General features: G+C 32.8%; 2 protein-coding genes across 2 annotated transcripts; both read left to right on the top strand.

Annotated features, from left to right (window-relative positions):
* Nucleotides 1–4,288: 4,288 nt before the first annotated feature.
* Nucleotides 4,289–6,281, top strand: LOC111372411 (60S ribosomal protein L44). The gene is made up of 4 exons (XM_022994753.1): nt 4,289–4,396; nt 5,507–5,686; nt 5,853–5,927; nt 6,025–6,281. The coding sequence occupies exons 1-4, from the start codon at nt 4,394–4,396 to the stop codon at nt 6,082–6,084; spliced, it is 318 nt and encodes a 105-aa protein (XP_022850521.1). The 5' UTR covers nt 4,289–4,393; the 3' UTR covers nt 6,085–6,281.
* Nucleotides 6,282–7,855: 1,574 nt separating this feature from the next.
* LOC111372408 (replication protein A 70 kDa DNA-binding subunit B-like) lies at nt 7,856–11,305 on the top strand. The gene is made up of 12 exons (XM_022994752.1): nt 7,856–8,111; nt 8,424–8,570; nt 8,659–8,871; nt 8,982–9,159; nt 9,239–9,509; nt 9,589–9,691; nt 9,769–9,893; nt 9,975–10,053; nt 10,146–10,290; nt 10,383–10,543; nt 10,640–10,760; nt 10,850–11,305. The coding sequence occupies exons 1-12, from the start codon at nt 7,984–7,986 to the stop codon at nt 11,051–11,053; spliced, it is 1,875 nt and encodes a 624-aa protein (XP_022850520.1). The 5' UTR covers nt 7,856–7,983; the 3' UTR covers nt 11,054–11,305.
* Nucleotides 11,306–15,251: the final 3,946 nt, after the last annotated feature.

The raw sequence follows: 15,251 nt of genomic DNA, 5'->3' as shown, positions 1-15,251 counted from the left end.
GAATATCTGATTTTTTATATTGAATTTTGCAAGGATTGATTAGGAAAAAATTTCAATTAGTATGAATGTACTTTTATATCATGCTTGATACTTCAGAGTCCAAGTTTAATTTGTCACAATCAGTTCATTAAACTTCAATTTACTTTTAATGTTAGTCATTCTGGTAGCCCAGCTACTGAACTTATCACCCTTCTATATTTGTTTTTGTTTTTTTGTTTTTTCAATTGTAAGTTTTTATTTTAGATGCGGTTCAATCCATTTTCTAGTGAAGATAAGAAATAAAAAATAAATGGATTGTGTTGTGAAATAGTTAATCAAGAAATCATTACCTCTTGCTAACTTGTGAGCTAAATGGAGTTGAAGAAATCTTTCCTGCAGCTGAGGCGGGATGATTAAACAGAACTCCATTTGTTCAGTGCTGCTATTTGATTGTACAGATTGTTTATTTTGAGGAACTTCAATTGTTGCTTTTATGGATTTTGCAATAGCATGATTTGTCCAGCTGCTCTGTTTGTCACTGGACCTCAGGATTATACTTAGCTTAAGTGATGTGCTGCCCGTGTATTGGCTTTTTCTCTATTGTTGGTATCTGTATTTTGATTACTAAGTTTAACTTCTAGTTGAGTAAACCTCCTCTTATCTCTATATTTTTAAGTGAGCACATGGAAAATAGTTACAGTAATCGGTGGCATTATTTGAGATATAGGATTCTTCTATGTAATCTGGACATAATTGAAGTTTAGTCTTTAGCATTTTCCCTTGTTGCTCACCCCCTTTTTAATGCCATCTTTAAAAGTCTTTTAGCTATTATCTGTGAGTTGCAAATCTACGTATGTATGTTGTGGTTATTTGCTAAATCTGTAACGTTCTGTATATGTTTCCTTTATCTCCTGAGGTGCTTGATGGTAACATTTCAAATGTCCGACGCCTCCTTTGATAGTTCTGGGTTTGTTACATTGTCGCCTTGCATGCCATTTAGTATTTAATTGGCTCAAATGGTTTGGTTATCTTTAAGTTGAGCTATTTGTGAACTGGTATTGAAAGTTGAACTTTCCGAAGACAGAGAAGACTTGCTGCAAATCGAAGGAATGCAGAAAGGATATCTTGCATAAGGTCATCTAATACAAGAAGGGAAAAGACAGCTTAGCAGTTAGCTGCTCAGGGGAACCATCGTTATGACAGCAAACAATCAGGTTATGGTGGACAGACCAAGCATGTCTTCTACAAGAAGGTAGAAACTATTTACATGTCTTTTTTATGCTGGAAAAAGTTAGCAAGGTGTAAAAATTACTATCCACCATGCAGTGTTTAGATAATTGGATAGTTTAAAGAATAAAACTGACAAAGAAAAGTTTATGATTTTCCATATTGATTCTCAATCCTTCTAGAGCTACTAGTACCTATCTGAAGTGCTAAATTCATTGTATAAATTTAGCTTTCTTATTCTTGTCACGACAAAGAAGATTGTGCTTAGGCTGCAATGACAGGGCTGTAAGGACGTTTCCCAGCACCCAATGAAGGTTGCTATTTAAATTTTACGTGATCATATATTTGTTTCATAATGAATATGCCTCCATTTATGAAATTTTGTCATTGGTTTGCGGAGATGCAAGCATTTTGAGATTGGTGGAGATAAGAATGGAAAAGGAACTTCTCTTTTCCAAGCACCGGTGGTGGAACTTGGAATATTTCTCTTTTGCTTTATATGGTTTCGATTTTTGATGGCTGAGATGTTTTACCAAGTAGTAGATGTAATTTTAGACACTTGGTATCATATTTGTGTTTCAATGATGGAGTTTTGATTTTACATGGGGCTTAAAAGTTCAGTTTCAGTGTATTTTAGCTCGATACAGACAGAATTATTGTTAGGCCTGAATAAATTGTACTTAAGAGGGTATATTTGGAGCCTATCAACTTTTGATACAACAATATGTTGTAATTTCAAATGCTTATCATCAATAATTAGGTTCAAGCCAACGTATACAAAGATTTCTTGTTATTCAAAATGATTGGTTATGAAATTTGTTGAGTGTATTAGCTAAACTTGTATGATTAATGATATTTAATAGTTGAGACTGATTGGAATATGGTCCATATGGATACTATTTGCGTTATTGTTGTCAAGTGTCTTTTGAACTATTACATCCCGAGATAAAAAAAAATTTTAAAAAAAGGGGTTTCAACATTACTGGAGCCTCTCTTCCCGGAAATCCTGTTCAGCTTCACTCGCCGTTCGCTGCCTCTACCTCTGAGCCCAAACACTCGCATCATCTCCACTTTACTGAAGAAAGTTTCAACGTCATCATTTCTTGGACGGTTAAAATGGGGTGAAACAATGGATTCAAATTTTTGCTTGCTTTTTTGTGGTGATGATGTAGCATGGATGGTTAACGCAATGGCTCTACGTTGTGTACGGTGGTGATTGTGGACTATTTGATATAGAACTAATTGTCGATGGATGTTTTGAGATTGTCAAATCTAGGTTCGGTGGTAGCGGCACGTAGCGGTGCTTAGCTGTCAAAAGATGTTGCTGGTGGCGTTGTAGTTGGCGGTGTTCCGACGGAAAGCTTTCATAGGTGGCCTTGACGTGCTTTGAATTGCTGATTTGTTTGAGATCGTTGTGGATGTTTAATTGAGGTGAAGGTGGTGGTTGTGAGGTGAAGGTGGTGCCAACAATGGTGGGTTGGGGTGGATGAGATGCAGAGTGATTGTGAACAATTAATTGTGATTTATGATCCATTAATTATGTGACATGTGACTTAATATGGGATATGCGACACATAAGTTATATGGTATGTGATTGTGATCAGTACGTAATCATGATCATAAATTATGTGTTTATTGTGATTATAACTTATTTGATTAAATATAGGTCACAAAATTTATTAGAGGTTACATGATCACCTAATTTTTTAAATATTTCATCAAAATTTGTTAAATTTGAAAGCGTATATTTAAAGTATAGTAATGTACTTTTTCCTTCCTAGATCGCACCTATTTGCTTTTTAGCATTTCTATTTTAAATTATAAACCCTCAAAAGCAGGCAACATGAAATACAATTAGATCGATACATTCCATCCTTCTTTAAGACTCACGTCCATAGCATCCTATTTTACTTGGTGATATTACAAAACAAGTCTTCTACTTGAAGTAGTTCTCCTGATGTAGACCCCATTTGGTACCCTTTTTTTTTAAAATGCATTTTTCTCTCTCTTCTTTTCAATCACATATTTTTTATTAAAATAATATTACATATAAATTAAAAAAATTTCCTTATGTTTCAACCGCACATTTCCCATCAATTTACCATTCAAAAATGCATTTTTACATAAAAATATCTCCCAAACCACCCCATAGTTTTATCCACAGCATGGGTTTCCACCACGATTTTTGTTTTAAAATAGTGGTCAATTGTAATAACGGCTTTTGGTATAATTCATCCTTAAAATTGAATTGTAAAAGGAGGATGCTTAAAGTAGTAAAACTTTTTACGGTTTGTATTAGAGTAGATATTTCATCTTGGAGGATCCTCATTGTAGACAGGGTAATATGGGAATAATGTTGACTCAAAAATATGAATCTCTCTAGGGTAGGGTGGGAATGATCAAGTTCCAAAGAGAATCGAACCAAGAATTATTAGGTATCTTATAAATGGAATATTCGAGTCCAACTTCAATTATGAATCTGTTCAATATCATAATTAAATTTTTTGATATTCTTATAATTTCATTTTCCAAATATTTGAAGCAAAACAATAGTCCAATAAAGAATAAGTTTCATCTTAATACAAAACGACAAACATAACCCAAAATTTTTAAACACAAATAACAAGTCGTCTAATAAAGTTCACTATTTCCTTTTATCAATTAATTCATTTACCAATGTATACCACTGAGCCTGAGTTCAATTTTTTATACTGAAATAATTTGGTAAGTTCGATTATTAGAAAAAAAAACACGAAATTAAAAAAATGATAGTTTCAATTTTTGGTTCTAAGTGTAGAACCAAGAAGAAAATCAAATTTTTATTAACCAAATTAACTTACGAAAAAACGAACTGAACCATTAGGATCGATTTGGGACTTTGGCCCCATTTGGTAGTCATTTTTTTTAAAATGTATTTTTCTTTTTTTTTTCAGCCACATATTCTTTATTAAAATAATATTACATATAAACAAAAAACTTTTCCTTATTTTTCAACCACACATTTCACATCAATTTACTATTCTAAATATTCCCTTTATCTATCCTCAAAACTCATTGGGGCATTGACAATGGGCCTTAGAAGCCCGGTAAATGAGTTGTAAGCCCGCCCATTTTAATACAAAACCCTAATCGAAAACTGCAATTTGCAGAATTTCGTATCCACGCTCTTCGTCTCTGATCGGCAGCCATGGTAATTTTAGCCCACTTAACTTTCTCCCATAGCTATTTTTGTTGATTTCTAATCTACTGTTTACTCTAAATCTGTGTTTTTGTTTCTAGTTTTTAGTGTATTTTGGTTCTTGAGTGCGGTTTGATTTTCTGTTTAAATGTGGAGATTTGAACGTGGATGATTAAATTATGTTGTGAATCAGTGAAATTAAGAATTTGAGCGGCACATTGCTTTTTTATTATTCAAATTTTCGTATTCTGGAAATGTACGCAGTTTCTTTTCAATTACCTTTGTACTATCTTCTTTCATGGCCAGAGTTACTGCTACCAAATTGGACTAGAAGGTTGTAAGAAACATTTGTACAATGTAAAATTCAGTATGAGGTTTGTATTCATATTCAATATCATCTCTTATGAAAGAATGGCTCAATGGACTATAAGAACTTTTTCTTGCAATTTAGGATAGACGTGTAAATACAAAACCCCATGATCAAAGGCTCATAGCATTATTGCAGTTTTGTATGTTTAGTTTGTTCTGTAGAACTTCTATTATTGCTTTTGTGGGTTGCCTAATCATATTTGCATTTATAGTATAGTCATTTGTCCAGCTAGTATGGCTTTCACCTTTGTGCTGTCCAGTCAATCATTAGACCTTAACAATCTTACTCGATCTTATCAGTTAAATTTGTTCATTTACATAAAATGTATGATGCCCGTCTACCAGCTTTTCTTCTGTCGTTGGTGGTCCTTATTTTTTAAGTGCAAGCTAATTTCATTTCTAGCTGACTGAACTTCCTATTCTTTTCATGTTTTTAATGGCCATATGGGAAATTAAGTTTGTGAGATTGTGCAACTATTTTATCATCTAGATGTGATTGATACCTGTTCTTAGCACCATTAAATTTTTGATTGGCTACTTTGCTATCATTATCCTTTTCCGTTTCCATTTCCTTTAATTTTTAATTATAAACCGATGTTATGCCAAGTGTATTTTAACCATTTGCTGAACCCATAACTTGCTGTATATGGTTTTCTTTCCTGTAGTTTTGAAGGATTTTGATCATAACATTTCAAAGCAGAATACATTTTGGATTTTTAAAAAGTTGATCTGCTTGTGAACTGATTTTTATAGGTGAATGTTCCGAAGACAAAGAAGACTTACTGCAAATCCAAGGAGTGCAGAAAGCACACCTTGCACAAGGTTACCCAGTACAAGAAGGGAAAAGATAGCTTAGCTGCTCAGGGGAAGCGCCGGTATGATCGCAAGCAATCAGGTTATGGTGGACAGACCAAGCCTGTCTTCCACAAGAAGGTAAAAACACATTAGAAAGAAAATAAAAATTGCCATCGGCAAATATAAACAGGAGCTAAATTGGAGTAGAAAAGGTTTTGATGACTAGAAAGGATGGTAATAAAATTGATTCTCAATCATCGATGTACTAATTTTACCATTTTTACATCATTGTCTTGGAAACTAGGCGAAAACGACTAAGAAGATTGTGCTGAGGCTGCAATGCCAGGGCTGCAAGCACGTTTCTCAGCATCCAATCAAGGTCAGTTTTTCAATCTCACATAGTCATGTATTTATTTTCATCCTGAAAATCTCTCTGCTCTGATACTAACAATTGCATATTATCGTTGGCTTTTTAGAGGTGCAAGCATTTTGAGATTGGTGGAGATAAGAAGGGAAAAGGAACTTCTCTTTTCTAAGCATCACCCGGTTATGGAACTTGAAATATCTCTCTTTTACCTTTTTTGGACTTGATGTTTTATTTTTTGTTTATTAACTGAGATGTTATTACCAAGTAATACATTAAACTTTGGACATGTATTGTCATATTTATGGTTCAATGCTGGAATTTAGATTTTTCTCTTGTAATGGTAATGATGAGCTACTATTTGGTGTAGATTAAAATTAGATTTTGATAAAAGTTGATGAAATCATTGAAATGTGGGATTAAAATTAATTGTTGATTTTGATTTGATATTTTTCAGTAGATTTTTATTTACACCAAACATGGATTAGTAGGATGTAGCTTATAGTGACCCCCACTAAACTTTTGTGGTATCTTCAAATGATTAAAAGACTAGCCATTATATTGAAAGTTATCCGCACATGAGAGCTCAAGACCAGCCAGATCTAATCCATACGATGAAAGAAGCATATATCTCTCTGAACTGAGTAGAGGTGGCAATAGCCTCAGTTTGTTGACCCGATACATGGGCCTACTTGAGCTCCCGTTTGGCCCCTATTTTTTGAAATGAAAACGGTTGGAAGAGTACTTTTTAAACAAATGAGTGGTCAAAAAAGAAGAAAAAGTTCTTGGTTTTCGTGTAATATTATTTTATAAAATATTGTGTGGTTGAAAATAAAAGAGTAAAAAATGAAATGTAATTTAATGAGGGCCAAACGGGGGTTGAGCCATCTCGACTTGTGAACTTTTTGGTTTTTATATATGATAGTCTGTAAGGAAAAATATAAATAATTAAATACTGGATGAAAAGGGAAACTTAATGTAATCATATAATAAGTAAAAAAAGGGAACTTGTGGCCTCAACAGTTCGGCTCACAAAGACTTCAGGCTTTACATGTTGAGTTTGGCTCGAGCCATGAACTTGTAGTTGAACGAGTCGAGTTGGCAGATGGTCCTGCTTAGGGGTGGGCATTCGATGGTTTTGTTCGGACATTTCAAAAATCGAAACTACCTATTGAACTTTTGAGTAATTTGTAAATTATTCGAATTCATGCAACTTTTGGAACTAAACTGGAATCAACAGCTTCAGTTTAGTTGCAGTTCCATGTAATGTGTAGAGTTTGTTGGATAGAGAAAAGTAGAAATGCTTTCCTATTTTGACCTTACTCCATTAATGTCCCGTTTGATTCACATTTTTTTCAAAAAAAAAAAAAAAAATACATTTTAAACAATGATTTGATATTATTTCAATTATACATTTTTCAATAAAATAATATCGCGAGCAAATCCAAACTTTTCCTTATTTTTTTAATCACATATTTTCTATCAATACATTATTCAAAAATGCATTCTTGTAAAAATAACGTGGTTCAAACAAGGGCTAAATATAATCTCGTACTCATTGCCACCACTAAAATAAAGGGATTGAAATGCAACTTTTACATTCTTTAAACCCTTGTTTGAGCCAATTCTTTTGAAAAAAAATACATTTTTAAACAATTTTGACATCATTTCAACTATACATTTTTTAATAAAATAATAGTACACACAAATTCAAAATTCTTTCTTGTTTCATTAATACACTATTCAAAAATACATTCTTATAAAAAGAATAGGGCTAAATCAAAGAACTATGAGTAATTACCTAATTTTTCAACAATTTGGGGGGGTTAAATCAAAATTCTAAAAACTTCCGGCGCCATTTGATACAAATTGCACGCGCCAAAATCATTCCCGCCACCCATCGTAAGACAATTAAAATATTTTCAAAGAAAAACATCCAAAAATTCCCCAATTTCTACATATACAAATCCCCCAACCCCTCAATTGCCTCTTTGTTAATCTTTTTCTCTCACTCTGTTTTTACATCTTCTGAACGAAAAAATTAGTGGGTTTTTTGTTGGAAAAAGTAAAAATGGCTGAAATGATTAGCCCAGATGCGATATCGACCATATTGGCGAAACCATCTACCGATTCGTCTTCAGAGTTGCCGGAATTAGTCGTACAAGTACTGGATCTAAAGCCTACTGGGAGCAAATTCACGTATTTCTCTTATCTTTTTCGTTATTTACACTAAAAATGAAAATGTTCAAGAATCAGCATTATGCTTTTTTCGTTTTCTTTGTGTATGTACTTATGTATGCATGGCTACAGTGAGATGGGGGTTAGCTAAAATTGATTCTGTTATATTTCTAATAGTGGGATCTATTTATTCAATAATTTAAAGGAAATCTATAGCTGAAATTGTTTAGTTTTATTGTTTGTAGATTGTCTTTCTGAATTATTTACATTTGTGGGCTAGATTTTTCATGCAATGAATGTACCAAATTTGTTAGATTTTCTGATTATTTGCAGATTTACCGCGAGTGATGGGAAAATGAAGGTCAAGGCCATGTTTCAATCTACTCTGTCGTCTTTAATCACCTCTGGGAGTGTTCAGAACTTGGGTCTTATTCGGATTCTTGATTACACTCTAAATGACATCCCAACGAAGAACGAGAAGTAAAAATCATTATGCCTTTTTTTCATTACGTTCTGTTAACTAAATTTTTTTAACGAAGGTCTAAGTCTATGTTATGTTAATTTTCAGGTACTTATTTGTAACAAAATTTGAGACCGTGTCTCCCGCACTCGACTCTGAGTATAAGGCCGAGGCAAAAACTAAGGATAGTGGCCTCGAAATGAAGCCAAAACAGGAAATGGATGGTGAAGTAAAAAGTGAAGTTAATGGCATCGTTTTGAAGTCAAAGCAGGAAATTGTGACTAAATCAGCTGCTCAAATAGTTCATGAGCAACATGGAAAGTAAGTGTTTTCTTCTATCTTTAACTTAATTTGAAAGAGTTTTGTGATAGTTGTGTGATGCTATGATTTGATGTTGAGGTGTTAATGTTGTTGCAATTAATGAAAATCAGTATGGCACCGTCTGCTCGAATGGCAATGACCCGAAGAATTCATCCGCTTGTTTCCTTGAATCCATATCAAGGAATTTGGACGATTAAGGTTCGTGTAACCTTGAAAGGTAACATGCGGTCGTATAGGAATGCCAGGGGAGAAGGGTGTGTGTTCAATGTAGAATTGACTGATGAAGATGTGAGTTTGTTTTACAATATTTCTCTAGTTTATTAGTTTTGTACATGACATAAGATTCTGAATTAATGATATGGTTCAGGGCACACAAATAAAAGCAACAATGTTTAATGAGGCTGCGAAAAAGTTTTACGATAAATTTCAGTTGGAGAAGGTCTATTACATATCGAAGGGAACTCTGAAAGTTGCTAACAAGCAATTTAAAACTGTGCAAAATGATTATGAAATGACGTTAAATGAATATTCTGAAGTCGAGGAAGCTAGTAGTGAGGCTACTTTTATCCCCGAAACAAAATTCAATTTCGTCCCAATTGATGAATTAGGTTCATATGTTAACGGGCGAGATCTTGTTGGTAAGCACCATTGCTGAAACCCTTTATTACACAATTCTTGCTCTTCAAAGTGTAATGTTTTTATCTGTGTCAATGATAGATGTTGTTGGTGTTGTTCGAGAAGTATCTCCGACTATGAGTATTCGACGGAAAAGTGATAACGAGACAATTCCCAAGCGTGATATAACGATCGCTGATGAGACGTAAGTGTTATGCCTCTTTGATTTTTGCATTTACTTCCCTTGATTGTGAAGTTGAACCTACGATGTGTGATTCTCAGGAAGAAGACTGTCGTTGTGTCTCTATGGAATGATCTTGCCACGAGTGTAGGACAAGAACTGCTAGACATGGCCGATAAATCTCCAGTAGTTGCAATTAAATCACTCAAAGTTGGAGATTTTCAGGGTATTAATAATATATTATATGTATTATTACTACAAATCAAATTAGATCTTGGTAATGTGCTAATTTTATGTGATACTTCAGGGTTGTCACTGTCAACGCTGAGCAAAAGTGTTGTGGTAATCAATCCAGACTTACCAGAAGCCAAAAAGTTGAGATCCTGGTAAAAGAAATTGTTCAGTTGGAGTTACAATTTTTGTTTTAGTTTCTTACCTAATTGCGGGGAATCATTTTAGCATATGTTAATTGATGCAGGTATGATTCTGAAGGCAAAGAAACTTCTTTGGCATTTGTTGGTTCTGGCTTAAGCCCTTCGACTAAAAATGGGGTTCAATCTATGTACTCCAATAGGGTCTTGTTATCTCATATCACCAGTGACCCATTGTTGGGCGAGGACAAGGTATATATTTTCCCATGACTTTAATTGCTACATCTAGGTATGATGGTGAAAATTATTGGCCCATAGTTTAGATAATATTTTTTTCTTGGCAGCCTGCATATTTCAATGTTAAAGCGTACATAAGTTACATCAAACCCGACCAAACTATGTGGTATCGTGCTTGCAAGACTTGTACCAAGAAAGTCACGGATGCTATTGGATCCGGATATTGGTGCGAAGGGTGCCAGAAGAACGACGAAGAATGCAGCTTGAGGTTCGTGACTTGCGCAAATCCAAGTTACTAATCATTAATTTATCCTACTTCGTACTTAAATGTCCTGAATACAAAATCATTTTTGTCGGGTTGCAGATATATAATGACAGTAAAAGTTTCTGATGCTAGTGGTGAAGCCTATTTCTCTGTTTTCAACGAACAAGCAGAGAAAATAATCGGATGCTCTGCAGATGAACTTAACGAGCTAAAATCCCAGGTTAACATTGTGCAACCTTAATTTATACAAGCATGGATCATCTTGTCTGATGTCTTGGTGATATCTTTTGTTATTTTTCTGAATATTAGGATGGAGAAAGTTCTTATCAATTGAAACTGAAGGAAGCTACCTGGATTCCACACCTATTTCGAGTTAGTGTTACTCTACAAGAATACAACAATGAGAAAAGGCAGAGGATAACTATCAGAGCTGTTGCTCCTGTGGACTATGCAACTGAATCGTCGTTTTTGCTTGAAAAAATATTGAAGATGAAAATCTCTAAAATAGAGTAACTCGGCATTTTTGTTGATGGGACGACCGCGCTTTTTAGCAGTAGTTTTTTGTTTTTGAACCTCGATGAATGCTATGTTTATTAGCATTTTATAGTATTGGTTATTGCCAATGCTTGTAATTTATGGCATTAGTTTTTTGATCATTTGTTAGTGCTCTTGTATTCAGTACAAGGATTGGACTCACTTTGAAGATCGACAAGCTCTTGTTTTGTGGATATTTTGAGAATTAATTTTTTGACCGTTAGAGTTAAAGTGGGTTCTACCTGTAAGAGAAGAATTAAAAAGACGGTTGAAATAGTGACAACGGTCAAAAAATTGATTTTAATTGGTTTAGGTTCTATTTGGGAGTGATTTTAAGAATTGATTTTTTGATCGTTAGAAGAAAAGTGGGGATTATCTGCGAGAGAAGAAGTCAAACTTTACGGTTGGAATAGTGAAATAACGATCAAAAGATCAATTTTTTTGGATGAAAAATCACTTTCAAACACCCTTTTAAAATTCCTACCGAACAAGCGCTTGCACTTTTTAAACTTTCGATTTCAAGAACTTACTAGGCCTCTTGCTCTATTTGTTTAGTCAAATAGTCTGATCGATTTAAATTAGTGGTCAAAGCAATGACACATTAGAAATTGATGCCGAAGATGGGGACATGCTTTGATTATTAATCCCAACTTAATTTGACTGCACTTGACTTTCATATTAATTATAAGCAGCTGAAAGGTGCCAGTCCACAATTCTCAAGGTCTCATTGTCATCTTGGCTTCTATTCCAAGCGTTTGAAAATTTATATTAATTAAATACAAATTTCCAGTCAAAAAGTAAGCAAGAGATTTTTTGTAAGGAAAAATTCAATTCAAGACAAACATTAGAGGAATTTTGGGCCATATCCCTGTTGGGGCCCATTAATTTATATTTCATTACCTTTTATTTTATTTTTTTCACTTATTTTCAACCACATAATTTTTCATAAAATAATATTACACTTAAATCGAAAAAAAAATCTTCTTTTTCAACCACTCTTTTTAAAAAAAAAAATTATTCTGTTTATTTTCATTTCTACAAAATGGGGGCCAAATGAGTTCCAAATATCAAAAAGTTAGTTTAACCGATAACTTATAACTTTTGACTTTTGGCCTGGACTGTATAAAGAGAATAATATATCTTTTTAACTTTTTGAAATTTTCTCCCATTCATTCATGTGAAATTGCTTACCATGTCAACCTTTTATCTTGTATCGAACTCATCTCTAGAGAAATATTTAAACATGTAAGGGTCAAAAATCACATCGAACTCATCTCTAGAGAAATATTTAAACATGTATTCTGAAGTCTTTCGTTATTCATTAATTAGGATATGGCTCTTCAACCTTTCATATGGTGTGATTATGTGTTATCAATTTTCAAGAATAAAGTTTTGGTTTCCAACCTATTTAAATTAGTAACGTGGATCCTCAAGTAATCAAAATTATCCATATAAATATTAAACTTAAAATTGCACACGACTTTTACATGATTTACAATTATAAGACACAATTGACAAATCACTCAAGATTTATCTCTGATTTGACTAAAATTCGTTGTACAATCCGAATGTACAAACTGACAATTTTTGTCATGTGAGCCGTGAGGATCCAAAATTACACATTTATAGAAGTTGAAGATCCAAAATCTCAATTTTAAAAGTTTGGGACTTATAACCATAACATGTGAAGGATTGGGGAGCCTAGCCTAATTAAGGCTTAAATCTTTTTACAGTTCTTCTACGTTCAAGCAAAATGATATTTGAGTTAATTTCACCAATAGTCACTTAAGTTTATGCAAAATATTAAATTGATCCTTGAAAAAAAATTTTAATCCTATTTGTCACTAAAGTTATAAACGGTTTCAAAATTGTTTGCTTCTTTAATAATATATCATCTGACTTAAAATCCGTTGAGTAACAACTAACAAGGGGAACCCTTCCATCAATTACATTTGTTGCATACAAACTTGATTATTGAATAAAATTCATAAATCCATATGTCAATGAACTTAAATTTAACTAACGTTAAAATTGACAATCTAGGTGAAATTCTAACCTTTATATAGAAATTTGAGCGTATTTTAACCAAGAAATTTAATGACACATCTTGATGTTTTTAACGAATTCGTTTGATATCAAGCGATAGATGGTTTACCATATAAATTATGATGTATATTTTTATTTTATTTTTTTCTTTGCTTATGAGCTTTCCTAAGTTGACTAATAAAGTCAAAAAGCAGAAGGTAGGTCATGACCTCAATCTTGGTAAAATCATGGAATTGCAAAGTCAAAAAATTAGACGACAGACCAAAACATAATGTCCCATAAAATAGGACCAATGAAGGAAAAATAAAAGCTATTCAATTTCCAGCTAAATCATTATTAGACTATAGTTTTCTTGGTCAATTCATTGGACCTTAACAATTTATTTAGTACATACATTTTAAAATACAAAGTTGTTGTACAAACTTGTATTAATGGATTGAATTAACATTTCGATTGAATCGATGACAATTGAACTATAAGCTTTCTCATAGAGATGCAAGCCTCACACTTTTATTGCACGTGAATTAATATGCCACGCCCATTAGAATTTTATTGACGACCCAAAATTTAAATTTTGATACAAATAAGGAATCTCTCTTATCGTGATAGAAATGAGTACTATCAGAAAACAAGCATGATAATAGATCTTCATATGAAGAACTTATCGTCATCTGATAATGAAAGAATCATATAAACATACAAGAATTCAATTACTAATCATAAAACCTAGTCCAACGCAATCCGAATATGCATTTCCTAATCGGGATTGGAGGTGCACGCTTTAGCATCTAAATTGGTAACATGTGATTAGTATAGTGACATTTGTGAAAACGATATAAATTCACGTACCTAAAACTCGTATCGCAAATCAAAATTGAACAATATATATCACGTTTATTTCAAATATAGCATAAAGATAAAAATGTAAATGTAGAAAAATCTTATATCTATAAAATTATTTGTTTAACGAATTATTCCTAGGGAGTTTCTAAATTTTTAAGTAGGTGAAGTGCAATGATACGTTTAAGAAGTGCACGATGATTTGATTCAAAAAGTATATTTTATATAAAAACAAAATTCATGCAACACAAAAAGACCTAAAACACAATACATCGTGAAAGTGTTTAAAGAATTGAAAAAATATGTATATTAACCTTTATATTTAAAACATTGTCACTAACGATCTTTTAACCCATTTGGACCTCATGTACGAATTTTTGAAATGCTTGGGTAGCGCAAATAAAGGGTTGGGGGTAAAGTCTATGAAAATTCAAATGTTTAGGATCGCTACTAAAATTATCCCATTACTTAATTGCCAATCAAATGCCTGCGAATCTTTTATGCAACTTGCTACATCGTGAAAGTGTTAAAATAAATTTTAAAAAATACTTATTTTATCCTTTTATATCTAAAATATTGTTGCTGAAAAATTTAATGTCTCAATCAGGTCATTGAACTTTTAGTTTAGAATCCAATTGGACCATCGAACCTCAATTTACTTTCAAATTTCACCACTTAGTCACTTGCCCTCTTTCAAATTGATATAACTTATGTAACTGTCTGTCATTCCGCAACATATTTTTTACATAAATATTTCGTGGCATGCCAACTTATTATTACATCACGTTATAAAAAGACAATTTTTAACCTTGTAATCTTCAAAGATGCCACGTATCTATTTCATTTTGACACACCTACTATCGTGTTAGGGACAAGGGCTCGACCACCTACTATCGTGTTAGGGACAAGGACTCGACCACCTACTTTCTAAACTTTTGACTTCATGTTGAGCACCAATTTAAACAGATGCCAAAGATGTGACGTGTTTTAATTATTAATTACAACTTAATTTGGCTGCTTTTAACCTTCATATTAATTAATTACTAATTATAAGCAACTTTTGAGTGCCAGTCCTAAATTCTCATTCCACTATCTTGGCTTCAATTCCAAGTGTTTGAAAATATATTAATTAAATCCTTGTCATTTTATTCTTTGGATTGATTGCAATTAACGGCGATTTAAAATAATAAAAATTAATAGTAAGGATGTCAATAAATATATATAAAAAATAATTGCAATTAACGATGATTTATACTAATAAAAAGTTTATAGTAAGGATGTCAAAATAATA

This window comes from Olea europaea, chromosome 23 (genome assembly GCF_002742605.1).
Source record: "Olea europaea var. sylvestris chromosome 23, O_europaea_v1, whole genome shotgun sequence".
Taxonomy (NCBI): Eukaryota; Viridiplantae; Streptophyta; class Magnoliopsida; order Lamiales; family Oleaceae; genus Olea; species Olea europaea.
This window is presented reverse-complemented; position numbering and strand designations above follow the sequence as displayed.

Excerpts from the sequence above, each read along its gene's own strand:
- LOC111372411 (XM_022994753.1), top strand. Across the intron at positions 5,687-5,852 it reads AGCCTGTCTTCCACAAGAAG|GCGAAAACGACTAAGAAGAT; the intron begins GTAAAAACACAT and ends CTTGGAAACTAG. Across the intron at positions 5,928-6,024 it reads TTTCTCAGCATCCAATCAAG|AGGTGCAAGCATTTTGAGAT; the intron begins GTCAGTTTTTCA and ends TTGGCTTTTTAG.
- LOC111372408 (XM_022994752.1), top strand. The coding sequence starts at position 7,984 with ATGGCTGAAATGATTAGCCCAGATGCGATATCGACCATATTGGCGAAA. Across the intron at positions 8,571-8,658 it reads ATCCCAACGAAGAACGAGAA|GTACTTATTTGTAACAAAAT; the intron begins GTAAAAATCATT and ends GTTAATTTTCAG. Across the intron at positions 9,692-9,768 it reads ATAACGATCGCTGATGAGAC|GAAGAAGACTGTCGTTGTGT; the intron begins GTAAGTGTTATG and ends TGTGATTCTCAG.